Source organism: Nanorana parkeri, unplaced genomic scaffold (genome assembly GCF_000935625.1).
Source record: "Nanorana parkeri isolate BGI_ZX_2015 unplaced genomic scaffold, ASM93562v1 scaffold942, whole genome shotgun sequence".
NCBI classification, from domain to species: domain Eukaryota; kingdom Metazoa; phylum Chordata; class Amphibia; order Anura; family Dicroglossidae; genus Nanorana; species Nanorana parkeri.
The window spans coordinates 220,644-239,195 of NW_017307210.1; the positions used below are offsets into that span (position 1 = coordinate 220,644).

At 46.2% G+C, this 18,552-nt stretch overlaps 1 protein-coding gene across 1 annotated transcript in view; it reads right to left on the reverse strand.

Annotated features, from left to right (window-relative positions):
• Positions 1–18,552, reverse strand: part of PNOC (prepronociceptin) — a 76,260-nt gene that overhangs the window by 33,387 nt on the left and 24,321 nt on the right. Inside the window, exon 2 of the mRNA XM_018566365.1 lies at positions 15,660–15,805. Coding sequence (XP_018421867.1) covers positions 15,660–15,805 — 146 coding nt within the window. The remainder of the gene's footprint in view (positions 1–15,659; positions 15,806–18,552) is intronic.

Here is an 18,552-nt window from a genome sequence, read left to right on the forward strand (position 1 = left end):
ATGGTCCCTGTGTGTGTTGTAAAGTAGTCACCGCTCCAAACCCAGTGAGTCACCGCTCACTGCAGGGAGACGATCGGGAAGCAAGCGGATCAGCGGCATGTTTATGCTCACTTCCCGAACAATGGAGCCGACCCGTGACAGCTTCTTTTTCACAGGTCCGCTCTAACTATGAGGATGAGTGCAAATCGCTCACCTCATAGTTCTCCTTTAAGGGAGACAATTAGGGCTGTTTAGTGTGAACTAAGGGTTCAAAGGAAATAAATTGGAACAAATGTTATTTAATTTTTTTTTTTTTAATTGTCAGGTTGCTTTAACTAAGGAGTAGATCACCAGCACTCAGCAGTATAGTTGAATATGTCCTTATTATTGGACAAAGACGTCACAGTAATAAAAAAAGCCGACGTTTCGAGACCGCGCAGGGTCCCTTCCTCAAGGCAGAAAGACGTGTCTCCGCCCCTCTGATCGATGTTTATAAACATTGTTACTTTGTATCCCTCTATCTCCCCTCTGATCAATGTTTATAAACAATGTTACTTTGTATCTCCCTCTGATCAATGTTTATAAACAATGTTACTTTGTATCTCTCTATCTCCCCTCTGATCAATGTTTATAAACAATGTTGCCTCAATGCTGCCATTGCTGAGTAATCCACAGTGGGATAATCAACATTGTATTGTGTCTGCTAAAATCTTCAACCTGCCTCCTAATTGGAGAGCTAGTTTTGACTCATTACAGGGGCCTGTCAGACCTCTGCAGAGAGACCGCTGCTTCTACACAAATAACGCAAAGGTCCTATTCAGCTTTGACTACTCAGCAATTGTATCACAAATGCCAACAGTGGAAACGCAATGAACATTGTTGCACCGTGTTCTGTTATACCGCCATCGTCCTTCCATTGGACAGGTTGACTTTTTTTTGCGTGCCCGCCGTCTCGCTACCGGCGGGCTCAGATTGTCAAAAATCAGTAATAAATGGCGCAATGTGTGAAATAGACATCAACATGATGTATGCGTCCAATCACAGTGAATGATGACTGTTATTCAGTCCAATTAGCTCAACAGCTGGTGAGTAATGGGATTATTCATCACCCCCAAACTGCCAGCCATGACACCGCTGTATATGGCTGTGATATCACCGACGGGCTCAAGGCACCCACCTGCGACCCGGCGGCCATTACTGCCCGGGTGTTATACCGTATGTGTAAGTCCTCCCGCTGTTCCTTTTTTGGGGATATTTTGGAATAACTGCAAACAATTAAAATACTATACAGAGGGCAATATTGAAAACTTAAGACTGTCACATTAATTTATAGGACTATGTACCTTTAAAGCCAAAGTTTAATGTGCTTCTAGTTTGCATTCCTTGATCCCCCCTCCCCCCCTTCATCAACATGATAATGAAATCATTATATAAAGCCTTTATGTGTTCATTACATATATTATTCTATACCCTATGATGGCATTACGGGGTCTCTGTGCTACTTTATGCAATGCAGATAGATCATGGCTGGTGGGAGGGGCCAGCAGGGTGCTATACATATCTTCCTGAAAACATCACAGCGCCCGGCCTCTCAAGAGCCCTCAGCCCTGATGCAAGCAGGGGGCCGCCTCTTGGGAGGAGTTATGCAAAAATCTAAATGCCTTTATGGGTGAGTGTCAGTCTGGAGGAGTCGGCGTTCCTAGGCAGGCTTCATTTGCATAGGTAACGCCCACATGTAAAGCTGAGCCTCTGTGATTGAAAGAACTGAAGTCCAATGAATAAAAGGGGCGGGGCCAGAGACAGTCAGGGCTGCCTTGTAAAGTCAGCAGTGACATCATCACTGTTCTGTACATTGCCTGTGCGGAGAGCAGGGGGGCAGCAGGTCCAACCAGTGGCGGGGCCCGCACCCAGGTGACACCATTGGAGGGGTGGCACCAAAATGACTGACAGTCATTTTGGTGTCACCCCCTCTAAAAAGTCGGGCACTCGGTCATGGACCAAGAGCCCATCAGTGTCAGGAGAGAGGAGGGGATGAGTTATGCCGCCGGGTGAACGTTCCCTTCTCTCTCTGCCGGCGTCAAGATGGCCGCCGGCAGGCATCAATTAGATGGGCACGCATGCGCGATAATGTCACAGCGGGGTGTCATCCGGTCTCAGTTGCGGGTGACACCCGGCTTCGGGACGCCCCTAGGTCTAACCCACTGGGGAGCAAAGCGCTAGATGATCCTGGATGTCCTCCAGCCAGGAAGTGAGGCGGAGCTCTATCTGACTTGCTGCAGCTTTTAATGCACATTGTGAGAAGCTCCCAGCGTGCAGCGACATCACAGGAAGACATTTCAGTGATGCTTACCCTCCATGATTAAAAAAATGAAAGGGGCGGGTATAGGGACTGTACAAATTAGGAGGGCAGTCTGGGGTGACAACGCTGCTCCTCCATAGATGCAGTACAATGAGCGTTGTCATCCTAGGACAGGAAGTGTCTTATTGGCAGGTAATAAAAAATGGGAAAAAAAGCCTGAAAAAAATCGAATGCCTCCGCCACATCTCAGGCCGGGTATTCTGCAACAAATGACACGTTTGTTCCTGGGATTAGATACAACGTTTCTCTAACGAGTGGAGAATTCCCGATAACATCATGAGAAGTGTCACCTGATTCATCACATTGTATGCAGCAGTGGATTATTCCCCCGGTTTATCGCTGCGTGCAGCCGCGGCCGATCATTTCCTTATTTAACATTGATTGGTCTGGAACGGCCCGGCGTCCTCCCTCCTTGTCAGGGATAAACCTCATTTCTTCGAGTCAGATGCTATCTGTCTGATCTCATCAGCGGGACGTCGTGTATCGGCTGAGGAAGCCTTATCAGTCTCTGCAGCGTGCGCTGAGATTCGGCGTTCTGGGGTGAGCGTCGCCCCCGCGGGACCGGCAGGAAACCGCCGCAATAAACTGATAACGCGTAAATGCCTCGTGTATTAGATCTCCTAACGCAACCTGTCCGAGCGGCCGGGTGGTGAGTACGTCGCGCGTCTCCTGTCACTGTGCAACAAGAGAGTGCAAATACTAAAGGTGAGCTCCGGGGGAAATGGAGATGAAAGAACAACTGTCGCTGCAAGTTAGAGCCGCGCCCAGGAAGTTACATTGTATAACATGAATCCAACTTTACTAAGCTAAACTCTTCAGTCTCCTATCTGACCTCCGTCCTTCCCTTCAGTCTTCTATCAGACCTCCGGCCTCCCCTTCAGTCTTCTATCTGACCTCCGTCCTTTCCTTCAGTCTTCTATCTGACCTCCGTCCTTCCCTTCAGTCTTCTATCTGACCTCCGTCCTTCCCTTCAGTCTTCTATCTGACCTCTGTCCTCCCCTTCAGTCTTATATCTGACTTCCGTCCTCCCCTTCAGTCTTATATCTGACCTCCGTCCTTCCCTTCAGCCTTCTATCTGACCTCCGTCCTTCCCTTCAGCCTTCTATCTGACCTCCGTCCTTCCCTTCAGTCTTCTATCTGACCTCTGTCCTCCCCTTCAGTCTTATATCTGACTTCCGTCCTCCCCTTCAGTCTTATATCTGACCTCCGTCCTTCCCTTCAGCCTTCTATCTGACCTCCGTCCTTCCCTTCAGTCTTCTATCTGACCTCCGTCCTTCCCTTCAGTCTTCTATCTGACCTCCGTCCTCCCCTTCAGTCTTCTATCTGACCTCCGTCCTCCCCTTCAGTCTTCTATCTGACCTCCGGCCTCCCCTTCAGTCTTCTATCTGACCTCCGTCCTTCCCTTCAGTCTTCTATCTGACCTCCGTCCTTCCCTTCAGTCTTCTATCTGACCTCCGTCCTCCCCTTCAGTCTTCTATCTGACCTCCGTCCTTCCCTTCAGTCTTCTATCTGACCTCTGTCACCCCCTTCAGTCTTATATCTGACCTCAGTCCTCCCCTTCAGTCTTATATCTGACCTCCGTCCTTCCCTCCAGTCTTGCACAGTTGTACCGGCTCCTCTCCTCTTCCTCTGATGTCACTGCACACTGGGCGCTCCTCACAATGTGCATTAGAAGCTGCAGAAAGTCAGATAGAGCCCGCCGCATTTCCTGGCTGGAGGACGTCCAGCATCATCTAAGCGCCTTCCTCCTTAGCCTATAGAAATAAATGTTTTGCACTGCTTACCAGATGCCCCAACGACAGTGGAGAGTGCTTCTAGTGACTGCGGATGACACCGCTGCTTACAGAAATCAATGTTAAGCCTGATGAAGGGACCCTGCGTGGCCCCGAAAGTGCTTGTTTTTACTTGACATGGTTCTTATTAAAGGAGAACTATGAGGGGGAGGGGGGGGGGTGCTTTTCACTCACCTCATAGTTCTAGCCGACCTGTGACAATGAGACTGTCACAGGTCGGCTCAGTAGATCGGGAGGTGAGCGAGCACATACCGGCGTTCCCTCGCCTCTCGATCCTGTCACGGCTCTCTGCCGTGACAGGGGGAGGGGCTGGATTCCCCTCTCCCCGCTCCGATCCTCCAGCGCTGACTGGCGGAACGGACGGGGGAGGGGGCGGGTACAGCTGGCTCTGCCTCTAGGTTGGCAGAGCCAGCTGTCACTCACGCAGCTGGGCAGATCTCGACATCGATGTCGGGATCCGCTCCGGCTGCGGCGTCTCAGTATACTGTAGCTACAGCTCTATACTGAGCCTAGGGTGACGGGAGGACGCTAGTTTGTGTCCTCCCGTTACCCTAAGGAGAACTATGGGGAAAAACCATGAACCCATAGTTCTCCTTTAAATGAACACACGGTTATCCTGAAAGGATTTTTGGTGTGCTGGTGACATTTCCTCAATTGATTCCTCCTACGAGTGTGTGTGAGTTTCTGGTGAGGACCAAACTGTGAGCACGTGTAAGTTCCTGGCATGGCCGACCTTACCTTTCTCGCTGCCCCTGAGGAGGCCAGGAGAAGGGGGTCAAGCTGTCAGCCGGGACAGAGAGTGGGGTGCTGTTAGTCACCCGTGCTGCTGCCCCCACACACACACATACCTGCCGCCTGCCCAATGAGATGCCACCTGAGGCAACCATCTCAGGCTGCCTAATTATGGGGATGCCCCTGGTTCCTGGTGAGGACCAAACTACGGGTGTGTGAGACCTAAAATGAAATGACACAAAGCCTTTCATACTAGTATCTGGATGAAGTAAGCTTGTGCTGGATTTCTCATTATCTACAGGAAACGGCAACATACATGTATCCACTTGTACTGCTATGAGAAGGTTATAAGTCCTGAGTCCTAGAATAACCGGTGTACAAACAATGTATAATCAAATATTCCGCACCGGAAAACGTTCTCGTTACACTTCCTCACAGATCCGTGTTTAAGCAAAGCTGACATTTGCGTAGCTCATCCGCGAATTATTGACAGTTCAGAATAACAACCTCACAATATAAATCCAGCAGAACGCGGCCAGAAAGATGCACAGCATCCGGTAATGTCCGTTCAACGATATTCATCATTCTATGATAGTATACAAAACAGCAATTGTGCAAAATGCTAAAAATACTGCAAATAGAGATCCTTCCAGGAGCTGGGCCCACTCAGAGAAGTACATTTCAGGGCCCCTGCTCACTTTTATCCATCAACAAATCACACAAGACAGGCCTTGACACGCGCTCCTTCTGTATCCGCACCCAGCAAATCTGTCTCCACTGGGGGGGGGAATAGTCTCTTAATGGGCAACACCCACCTGTCTCCAATCAGTCTCACAAGGACCCTTTCACTGTCACTCCCCATCACTAGCTACACTATTATTGCCAAAAGTATTGGGACGCCCCTCCAAATCATTGGATTCAGGTGTTCCGTGACATTTCCCGGCTACTAAATATTCCGCGGTCACCTGTTACTGGGATTATAACAAAGTGGAAGCAACCGGGAACAACAGCAACTCAGCCAGGAAGTGGTCGGCCACGTCACATGACAGAGCGGGGTCAGCGCATGCTGAAGCGCACAGTGCGCAGAAGTCGCCAACTGTCTGCAGAGTCAATAGCTACAGACCTCCAAACTCCGTGTGGCCTTCAGATTGGCGCAACAACAGTGCGTAGAGAGCTTCATGGAATGGGTTTCCATGGCCGAGCAGCTGCATCCAAGCCGCACATCACCAAGTGCAATGCAAAGCGTGGGATGCCGTGGTGTAAAGCGCGCCGCCACTGGACTCTAGAGAAGTGGAGACGTGTTCTCTGGAGTGACCAATCACGCTTCTCTGTCTGGCAATCCGATGGGCGTGTCTGGTTTTCACTCAGCCTCATAGTTCAACCCGACGTGTGACAATGTAACTGACACACGTCGGCTCAATAGATCGGGAAGTGAGGGAACACATAACGTCACTCGCTCACTTCTCGATCCTGTCCCTGCAGAGAGCGGTAACTGTCACTCATGACTCCCTGCAGGGATTTTCCCCCTACCTTCTCCGATCCTCCAGCGCTGACTGGCAGAACGGACGGGGGAGGGGGCGGGTACAGCTGGCTCTGCCTCTAGATAGGCAGAGCCAGCTGTCACTCACGCAGCTGGGCGGATCTCGACGTCGATGTTGGGATCCGTTCCGGCTGCGGCGTCTCAGTATACCGCGAGCTGTAGCTCCCTATATACTGAGCTTAGGGTGACGGGAGGACGCTAGTTTATGTCCTCCTGTGACCCTTAGGAGAACTATGGGGGAAAACACTTACACCATAGTTCTCCTTTAAGTGCTTATGTGCTAATGATAGGTTCTTCATATAATAACAGGTTTGCTTGCTGACTTTGCAGAAAGGTATTATTGGAGCAAATGATCATTCCATGAATCCTCTAAATGTCTTGCAATGTAGAGAAACGGTTAGTTTCCATGTTCTACAGCGAGATGTCTGAGAGTCGGAGTCACAGTTGACTTGATAAGAAGAGAAATGAATGTCTCTTGTAATTAATGATGTGCTCTTAACGACTTAATATGTGAAATGTTTATAATCGGGAGGTCCTACATAGTAACTGTGTGGGATCGGAGTGAGAAAGGATTTGACATTTCGACCAAGAATCCAGCCCCGCCCCCTAGTACACCTGCCTTGTTTGAGGATCTCTCCGCTCGTATTCATTTCTCTGCTTTCTAATCTTTTGTTTACTTTGTAACTTTTCTCTTCTACGTAAACTTTCTGAACCTTCGGGGCAGAGGTTGTTACTTTCCTTCTCAATGGACACGCAGGTCACACAGTTAAATGTATACAGTAGCTTCCTCAGGAAGCTAAAGCAATCATTGTCACTCGTCATTTAGACTCATGTCACCGCCGGTGATGACAATGTCACCCTCGCTCGACAAGCTAATTAAAACCTGTCAAGTCATCATCGGTTCATTTCATCAGCCAAACCTCTCCTGTTTCCCTTTAATTTCCTGTCACACATAAAAACCGTAAACGAGGATTTGTAGAAAAGGGAAAAAGCCATTACAGGTGAGAGCGTTTCCACGGTGCTTGTTTAACACAGCTGATAAGGAAGGGTTGAAGCCGGTCCAGGCAGGTGAGGAGGCCGCAGATCACGTCCTTCGTTGTGTTATTGAGGCCAAGGGATTGAGCTGGCAACTCTCAGCCGGTTGATCTCACAGCACACAGGAAAAATAATAATGGCATAATCCGCTTGTAGTACATCCTATTTGACTCTACGTAACGTTGTAGACACACAGAGACTCCGACAGGAGACAGCGGGCAGGAAAAGAGCAGTAAATTAGATAATGCATGGACCAGGCAGTACAGATAAAACGAAACAATGGGCGGCTGTCAAAGCCCAATTGCACTCTCAGTGTAAATCAGCTAAATACATTCCAGATGCATCCAAAGAAACGATGCTCAAGTTCTTACAATTTGTCTTCTCCTTCAAAGAAAAGGAGTCTCGCTCTCTGTGGGGAAGCAATGGTCTCCCTGCAAAGATCCGATGCGTCCCCCGCTGAGTCAGAGCCAGGGCTCCCCGATCACCGCGGATTAAATGAGCTTTGTGCTTTTGGCTCATCAGGGGTTTTAATATTCCACAAGAAGATATTCATAGCCTGACAACGGAACCAGGGCCTTATATTGTTCATTGAGTGACCCTACCAGGCGCCGTACAACCTTTACACAAAGAAGTCCCAGCTCTGCCCTGTGCCTACTGCAAATGATTGCCGCCCACCCAATTCATTTCTATGGCTGGACCATGCTCATGGTGGCCCCAGATGCCAGACTATGGAAGCCATTCAGAGGACCATCAAAATGTCTTTATCTGAACAAGTCAATGTGACTATTACTAGGTATCCCGTGATCTGGATTAGGGATGAACTTTGGGTTCAAGTCAACCATGAGTTCATCCTTACCTCAAGCTGGGTTCATCCAAACTGAACCCTGGCAGTGGCCAGATGAGTGGTACCATTTGGAATTGATTACTTTTAAAAGATCAAGAGAAGTTCAATGTTAGGGTTTACGTGCACTTTACCTAATCCTGCTCTGGAGACCTTCACTGGGTGGGCCTACCAGGTCCTGCACAACCTTCAAGTCACAGCTGCGTCTTTGCCCTACTGGAAATGATCCTGTGCAGGAAGCAAAGGACACATGACAGATAGCTCATCACTAGTCAAGAAGAGCAATGCTCGATCTCTCCTTTCTCCATTCATTAAATGTCTTGTATTCTTTTTCACAGCATAAGAGACATTCTGTGATTCAACAAGGGGAGGTCCTGATGTTTATGTACTCTTCCTCCAAATGGCTTATCATTTGCAATAATGCTCTCATTTTTCAATTACAGAATGTCTTGTATGCTGTCAAAATAATACAAGACATTTAATGAATGGAGGAAGGGGAGAGGGAGCATCACTCTTCTTGACTAGTGATGAGCGAATTGGCCGGTGTCCTGTGCCTACTGCAAATGATCACTTGCCCAGCCATAGAAGTTAATTAGGTAGGCAGTGATAATTTGATGTAGGCACAGGGCACGGCTGGGACTTGAAGGTTGTGTGGCACCTGGTAGGGCTACCCAGTGATGGTCTCCAGAGCAGGGTTAGTTAAACTGCACATAAACCCTAAGATTGAACTTCTCTTGATCTTTTATATTGTAAGCCCTCAGGGGCAGGGCCCTCCTTACCATCTTCATCCTGTTGGCCCCCTCAAAGGTTCATCTTGTTGCAGTTTGGATGCTCAGATTTCCCTTTGTAGCTTCCACTCTAAACCTTTGGATTAGGTATCTTTTATAGCTGCTCCTTCTGGTACTACTGAATTGGCACCTTCCAAAAATGCTTTTATTCCCTTCACCTTCTCGGATTCCTACCCTGGTAGAAATCTATTCTTGAGAATGGTTTCCCATTCCATCTCTGTAGGGGAGTCCTTTTCCATCAAGGTTGGTTGCACTCCTTGTGGTTCTTGACTTTATTCAGGGCCTATCCCCCTCGTGAGGGATTTTGTGACTTTCAAAATTGACTGGGATCAGTTCCTTACCATGCCCTTGTGGCAATCTGACTCTTTGGTGTATTCTGATAGCTTTGCACCCTATCCATAGAACAGTTGCACTGTGCCCACCTGTCAAGTACACTGTATACCAAAAGTATATGGACACTGGTCAAACTGGGACTTTATATGGACTTTGTGGTCAAAAGTATGTTGACCCCCCCTACAAATGATTGAGTTTAATTCTCTCCAGCGAAGGGTCCTGTTGATGCTACAGCATACAAAGACATTTTAGACAAATTGTGCTCTTCAAACCTTGTGTTTGGTGAAGGTCCTTTTCTGGTCCACCATGACCGGATTGGAACATCTATTGTGAGCCAGGTCTTCTCATCCAATGTCAGTACCTGACCTCACGAATGGGGACAAATTTTCACAGATACACATCAAAACTACATATGATTGAAGGCTATTTTAGCCCCAAAGGGGGCCTACTGCATATTAATGTGCATGGTTTTAAAATGGAGTTCCAACAGCCTCATATAGGTGTGATGGTGGTCAGGTGTCCTCAAACTTTGTAGTCTAGAGGGTTTCCAGCGGTACAGCTTGCTGTGTACAGAGGATACTTGTTTGTAAAGTTTCAAAGGTAGCCAACTGGAAAAGGTTGGCCTTGCTTTTAAAACACATATAAGGGCAGATCAAGGGCAGGTCGGTATGTTCCCCTTTACTTGTATGGTGTAACATGGATGACAGTTCTGCGGATGGGTTTGACCTGCTTTGCGTTGCTTTTCTTTGGATGCCGAGGATCCTATAGGGATGATTTTGCATTGTAGGCATAACATGTCATTTGCAACCTTTTGCTGCATTTTGTATTTGAATGCATGCTTTTGAGCAGCACTGTGCTCAAATGCAAAGGGGTAGCGTTTGGCGATCTACACGAGCAAAAAAATACATTGTAAAGAAGAAGATTGTATAGATTTCTTCTGGCAATTTGTCGACTATGTTCGAACTGTCACCAGGGAATAAAAGGTTTAAGGTTGTCTGCTTATGCTGTCTAGATAATCAGCTTATGATCTGAATCCGCGGTTAATTAGCTCATCATTAAATTACATTTCAGATGCCTCTGCCTTCTCCCTGCCGCTGTAGCTGGGTGCTAGCGCAGCAACACGCAGCTCGCAGTGATGTCCCTTGTCACTTATTGTTATCTTTCTCCATGATGTTCATTTTCTCGTACATAATCGCCTTTGTCTATACCGCGGTGGAAATTAATTAATTGGGAAAGAGATTCTTTGTGTCAGACTCGCACTTGTATCAGTATTGAATGAGCAATCATGAACCGTTACTTAAAACTGGTCAGAGATCTGAGAGGAGAGTTGGCCAATTTGTTTTCAGATGGAGCTGATGCCATTCCTGTGTATAGCACTAGCAGATGTTGCCCCCAAGGAAGGACCATACATTGGACGGGTTAAAAGTTTTCTGTGGGGCCTAGGGATAAGCTGCATTTGGTGGCGTCTCCTCTTGGCTCTCTCTGATGCTTTCATAGGCACATGCATGAACATCAACGAGACCTTAGGGCTTAGGGCAGGGTGCTGCGATGTGTTCAGGAATCTATATACTGCATCACCCACCGGCCAAAAAACGTAATGGGCATACACACACTTTAATTCAGTCCTTTTATTTACCTTCTCTGGATGAATCAATAGATGATCTAACTGAATACAAATACAATTTTGAACTACTTCACTTTATTTTACTTAATGTATTCTTCAATAAGATTGTATAAAATTGGTAAAAAAACAAAAAAAAACAGAAAAAGCATTGAGTCAAGACGAATCCCAGATCCAAAGAACCATTCAGATATGACTAGCATTAAGGTGGCCACAGACAGTCCTCAAACATGTGTTACTGGACACACAGTGTAATTTCCGATTCAGCCCACAAGTGTAAGCAGATAAGGTACACCATAAAGTAAGGTAATGTAAGGTTGGGTATGATATTAAGTACTTCCAAAGGTAAGAAAAGCTTCTTATTGTTCCCAAGGAGACCCTACGCGGTTTTGACCCTTGCCTAATTGTTAGAACAATAAAATGGACACAGCATTTGGCTGCGTTTGGCCACCTAAGAACCCTGACTTCTGGAACTTCTATCATCAAGGATTTAAAGCCAACCTATTGTCCAAAATTGATTTCCGGCCACTGATCCCATAAGGTAAATAACAATTGCAGGCCTGACATACTCATCTGGTCAATGGAGCGCCCTACTTTGCACGTCCAACTGTCTTCTCTGGTAGAAAAGTCACTCACACTTCAATAAGAATTTCAGTCAATGTTCTTTATTGATAAAAGAATTGTCACATCGTCTAGAGACATTTCAGAACCGCATAGGCAGTAAAAGGATCCGTGCAGTACGTCCTGTGTATAGATCACTTCAGTGATCTATACACAGGACGCACTGCACGGATTACTGAAGTGATCTATACACAGGACGCACTGCACGGATCACTGAAGTGATCTATACACAGGACGCACTGCACGGATCACTGAAGTGATCTATACACAGGACGCACTGCACGGATCCTTTTACTGCTCCGGTTTTATTGTTCTGCAGCTTGTTATCACCCTAATCTTGTGAGCACCTGTCAGTTTACCTTTTAAACCTGCTTATTGGAATAAACATATCTGCACCAGGAAAGGCGCCCCTTTTTGTGCTTTTTTTCAGATGTCGCAGTTCCCCTGACTGTATTGGGGCTGCGCCCTGCATATATGCCCAGTACTCCTTGTGAGGGATAAGGATTGCCCCTGGCGCTTCTAAACAAAAAACTCTTCAGGTTCTGAAACATCGCTAGACGATGTGACAATTTGTATGTCAATAAAAAACATTGACTGAAATTCTTATTGGAGTGCGAGTAACTTTTCTACCACGTGATACTGATCTGCAGAGGCATCAGCTGCCATCTCAGCACCCACCCATCATCTTGGGTTATACCCGGTCAGGAGTGCGATGGCATCTACTTGAATTACAACTGGCTTCTCTGACATTTCCTGATTGGATGTTTCTACCCGAGCAACCAATCAGGGCCTCATGTAGAACGCACTGCCAGCCACAAGAGAAGTGGAAGTGTCAGAGAAGCAGCAATTGGCAAGACCTGAAGGGAAGACACACAATGAAACAGATGCATTTTCAGGACAACAATTGTTTATTTTGTGGGGGGCAGCAAGGTGGAGCACCAGACCTTGAGTACATTCTTTTTTTTTTTAGTTTAGGTCTCCTACATTCTCAGGAGGATGTTCAGCAGATCCAACGTTCATGTTAAGTCTACAGGCCCTCCCTGACATCAGTTGATAATGGTACTTTTAGGTGAAGTAGTGTTCAGCAATGACTGAATTTATCCGGGTAGTCTATATTGTTTTTTTCCCCAAGGTAAGTTGGCTTTCGGGTGCTGCATGAAGGTTTTTTTTGTATCAAAGACTGCTATGAAAGCTTTTAAAGCTGCTCTCCATCTCATGCTTGTCTATTCTAAAGGTGCCCATACACTGCACGATTATCGTACGATAATCGTATGCGATCGGGTTTTCGTACGATAATCGAGCAGTGTGAACGGAGACGTGCGACCGTTTTTACTGTACGGTCGCACGTCTTCTGTCGAACCAGCATGTTCGAAAACCAGCCGGGAATCGACGATTTTCGGCTGGTTTGAACGGTGCTCGGAAGACAAATGCTGAACGGGCCGGTGTGCGCACGCGCACACTGCCCGTTCAGCATTGCGGTCATCGGAAGCCCGCCCCTCAGGGGGGCGGGCTTGCGAGGATCCAGAGTGCGATCTCGCGTCGCAAGATAGGCAGATCGTACGTTTTTTTAATCCCTGTACAACCATCGCAAGACTAAGGTCTTGCGATGGTTGTACAGTGTATGGCCACCTTAAAAGTAGTAGCAAAGCTTAGAAAGGAGCACATCCCTGGGCCACCTGGAACCATCATGCTTATAGCCATAAATGGGTTGCAGGCTTGTGAATTTCAGACAGTTTCTGACTGCCATGGTGGAGATAATAAGTACCTCCAGTGGATGAAGGAGCACACTATTGCAAAGAGAGATTTTCCAGCCTTTTGGAAATCCTCTTTGGGAGCATTTCCCGTTAGTGCCTTAAAGTTAAGCCAAGTACTGTATCAAGCCATGGTTTTTGGCTTGACATACACTTTAACCATGGAGCAGAGGAAAAAGATTAAGTTCCACGTAAAGGGTTTTGCTTGGTGAGGATGACAGCATGTTTTGTCTTTATGAGTACAGGTTGATATCTCCCCACCCATCTTTTATAGAGGCATGCTGGCCCAGCTACGGCCAGCCTTGCAGATCAGTGCTTTGACTACAGCTGTAGACCAGCATGTCTCCCCCCATTGTTCTCCCCTTGGCCTAGCTTGTAAAACCCTAAAATTTCTGCTTTTGAGGAACACAGACTTGCACAACAATTGAGGTTCCAGAACAACGGCCAGAGTTATGCTTGGGGCTCAAGAACCATCCAATGTTGCAGCTACGGCTCCACAAAACAAAATCATCATCACGGCATTAGGTATTTCTTTTCGACTGTCTTTATATCAAAGGCTTAAAAGCCCGTTAGGGCTTGTTCACACCAAGCGCGGAGCAGATCCAGACCAGAGCAGGTGCAGACCGGATCAAAACTGCGTCCAATGTATTCCTATGGTATTTTGACCTCCAGTTCACATCGCAGCGTGCGGATCCAGACCAGATCCAGAGCAGGTGAAAAAACTGCGGCAAGCCCTATTTTACCTGCTCTGGATCTGCTCTGGATCTGCTCTGGAACGCATCAAAAACGCATCAAAAACGCAACGCCATGCAACCCAATGCAATTCAATGGGAAAAAATAACCATAAAGAAAAAAAACCTCTATGGTCATCTGTCATGACCTAATCTTCCTTTGTCACTTCCTATCTCTGGAAAAGCTGACCTTGTGAGCTGGAGGGCAAAGGAAAAATGGTGGACAAGTTTTGTGACCCAGAGTGATTCATAAGTATGGTTCAACAGTGCCCTGAGCTATATGACAGCAGACACTTTCAATACAAGAACAATAGAAAGAAGGGTGACCGGTGGAGTTTGATAGCAGGGAGAGTTTTCCCAGGATATAAGGATATGTCCTTGACAGATAAGGAGAGCTGTGGTGAGTACTTCAATGTGATAGAGAGAGATTGCTAGAGAAGTAGAGAGAAAGAGAGAGTGTGATAGAGAGAGATTGCAAGAGAAATAGAGAGAGAGTTATAGAGAAAGAGAGAAAGTGATAGAGAAAGAGAGAGAGTGATAGAGAGAGAGATTGCTAGAGAAATAGAGAGAGAGTGATAGAGAGAGAGAGAGATTGCTAGAGAAATAGAGAGAGAGTTATAGAGAAAGAGAGAGAGTGATAGAGAGAGAGAGAGAATTTGATAGCATTGCTAGATTGCTGGAGAAATAGAGAGAGAGTTATAGAGAAAGAGAGAGAGTGATAGAGAGAGAGAGACTGCTAGAGAAATAGAGAAAGATATAGAGAGAAAGAGAGAGTGTGATAGAGAGAGATAGAGAGAAAGAGAGAGAGTGATAGAGAGAGAGAGAGAGAGAGTTATAGAGAAAGAGAGAGAGTGATAGAGAGAGAGATTGCTAGAGAAATAGAGAGAGAGTTATAGAGAGAGAGAGCGTGAGAGAGAGATTGTTAGAGAAATAGAGAGAGAGTTAAAGAGAGAGTGATAGAGAGAGAGAGAGAGTGTGAGATAGATTCCATCACAAGGGACACATCACATGCAAACATTCCTACCTAGATATCGACATGCGGGTGTATGAAAAAAACTTGTCTGGGTGTGCACGACGGTCTGCATATAGAGTCCCAAACTGGCCCTTTGGATCTCTTTCTCTCATCAGTGGGTGCACCCAAAAGCGACGTCTCCTTACAGCCCCTTGGCGTAGCAGTATAATAACCATCACCAGGAGCATGCCTGCATCCCATGGATCCATGTTGCAACAATTTTACATGTGAAACAAGGTCAGAGGAAGCAGGAAATAATCGGAACAGCTAATGAAAGGTCAGAGGTAAAAGGAAATGACCTCATAACCTTGTTAGCTTCCTGGAAAAAAAAAGCATCAAAAACGCGTCAAAAACGCATCGTGCGTGTGCAGAAACCTGACCGGATCTGGTCTGCATTTGGTGTGAACAAGGCCTAAGTATCTGCATGCAATATATGAAGCTTGTGTTGTATATTACGTTAATTGTTGCACTAAATGGCTCAGCCACATTACCAACATTGCTATACATGATATAAAGGACTCACCAGAGTGTTGAAGTTGTCCTGTTGATACAAGTGCTTGTTGCAGGTGACACAGTCCTTCTGGCAGTCACAAAGCACGTGGGAAAGTAAGCAGACTAAAACTATACTCCATAGAAGAGCCTTCATTGTGACGGGACCACTTGGGGCAGCTGGAAGAGAAAAGATTCAAGTTTTAGATATCAGCTCAAAGATGAACATGGGGAAACTTCATTTCAGTCCCATTACATTTAGGTATCAGTATAACCCCCAAGGGAGTTGCAAGACCCTGGCATGTGTCAGCAGACTTCTCCTTGATGCCCAATGTCACAGAGACGTCCAGCTTTCTGGAGGCACCATCTGGTGAACTGATCTTCTACCCAATGGTTCCTCCATAGTTCTGACTTTAACGCCAATTGGTAAAGCCACTGGTTCCGGGAGACTGCCAAGGAACATCATATATGTTCAATAACAGTCACAAGTTCCTTGGATATATCCTTGGCAGTCTCCTCCTTTTATGGTACATTAGGTCCATTTTTAGGTCTGTTTGTGACCAATTACGGCAACATCACCGTATAATGTTTCATTTGAAATCGTAGACATCCCTACCTCTGTGCCCTGAAGAAGTGGAATGGAAATCTGCGAAATGGGTTGAGAAAATTGCTCTCTTTTCATTACTGGAATTTGATTTACTTAAAAAAATATATATCTTTAGACATTGTTTTATATAAATATGATATATCTGTGTACGGCATAGTGATGTATGACGGGTCCAGCAGATGAAGGCACTGCTTTTGGATTGATTGTCTGCAATATGATCCATGACAAATGTAACTTTGTCATTTAACATGAATTTTGTAACTAATAAAAAAAAAATTTTTTACTCAATATATAATAATATAAAAAATAATATTATTACTTTTATTGGTGTATATCCCTTGGTATATAGTTGAGTGAACATTACAAGCAATGTTAGCTTATCTGAGACCACACTACCGGCAACAGGGTTGACACATTATAGTTTTTGGAGACCTGCCCTAGAGCAAACACCTTTTTTTTTTTTGGGCCAGGATCAGACCCCCCCTGCCACTAAAACGCTCTATTCCAGGTATTTATTTTTGCACTTCCAATCCTGAATGCTTTCTGCCAGTTACATTTCAGTGATGTGATTTAGAATGCACCAGCTGAAGGCTCCTGGCATGGGTCATTATTGTGATAATTGTTCTATCGATGGGTTTAAATTGCACTTTGAGTTGCTGAACTCATAAAACAACCATGAAGAAACGTGTCTGGAATAGGGCTAAGTGGTCTTACCGAAGGCTAGCGAACAGTTTTTAATGGAGAAAGCATGGAGGATCTGATTATGTCAGAAGTTGGTATTACATTACATTCAACCTGAGAAGAACATATACTACGAACGTTAGTTTTTGCCTCTATTCACACAGAATGAATGTTCACAGAGATTGACAGGATGGGTAGCTGTGCAAATTGTTAATAATTAGACCACAAAATGTGGAAAAGGCCTTGCAGCACTGGGGGTCCCTGGTTCGAATCCCAGCCAGATCACTATCTGCAAAAAACGAGTTTGCATGTTTTCCCTGTGCTTGCGTGGGTTTCCTCCCACATTCCAAAGACATCCTGGAAGGTTAATTGGCTCCTGTCTAAATTGGCCCTGTATGTGAGATGGGGACCTTAGATTTTAAGCTCCTTGAGGGCAGGGACTGATGTGAATGTGCAACTATGTAAAAGCGCTGTGTAAATTGTCGGTGCTATATAAATACCTGTAATAAATAAGACAGAAGCAGCACCTTCTATAGCAAGACAGGTTGCATTGACACTAAGACGGGTGACGCAGCATATATGATAAGTAATCATCTGCTGGAACGCAGGCAGTAAGTGACCTGATAAAAGCAATTTTTCACAGAAAAGGGTTGAGGTGAAGGAAAAGCCGGATTAAAGGAGAACTATGGGGGAGGGGGGGTGATTTTCACTCACCTCATAGTTCTAGCCGACCTGTGACAATGAGACTATCACAGGTCGGCTCAGTAGATCGGGAGGTGAGGGAACACATACCGGCGTTCGCTCACCTCTCGATCCTGTCACGGCTCTCTGCTGTGACAGGGGAGCGACTGGATTCCCCCCTCCAGCGCTGACTGGTGGAACGGACGGGGGAGGGGGCGCGTACAGTTGGCTCTGCCTCTAGATAGGCAGAGCCAGCTGTCACTCACGCAGCTGTGCGGATTTCGACATCGATGTCGGGATCCGCTCCGGCTGCGGCGTCTCAGTATACCGCGAGCTGTAGCTCCCTATATACTGAGCTTAGAGTAACGGGAGGACGCTAGTTTGTGTCCTCCTGTTACCCTAATGGGGAAAAGCCCTGACCCCATAGTTCTCCTTTAAGAGCATGCAGTCTTATGATTTTGTTGAGTAATGAAACTCTTGTAAAGCTCAATGTCTTAGAGATCACCATTCCATAAGTATTAAAATTCGTCTTCTAGTAAACTTGTCGGCAGCTTTTTCGGAGTCGCTGGAATCGGGTCTCTCTGGAGAAATAAGAATCGGATTACAGAGCGCGTTCTGATCCCCGAGATTCCTCCAAAAGGGATTTATTCTTCACAACTGTTACAAACTTTCACACGTGCCGCCATGATCTTTCATCAGCATCTCCCTCGGCACATTCCATGGCTATCGTATGAAAACCATGGAATGTGTCTTCACATGCACACAGATTTCCTATGCTTAATTTGCTTCAAGAGCCCCTCTGTAATGGGGTCCCCTTCCCCAGGCCCCCTATAGCTATTATTATTATTATTATACAGGATTTATATAGCGCCAACAGTTTGCGCAGCGCTTTACAATGTAAGGAAGACATTACAATTACAATATAATTAAAGACAAGAGGGTAAGGAGGGCCCTGCCC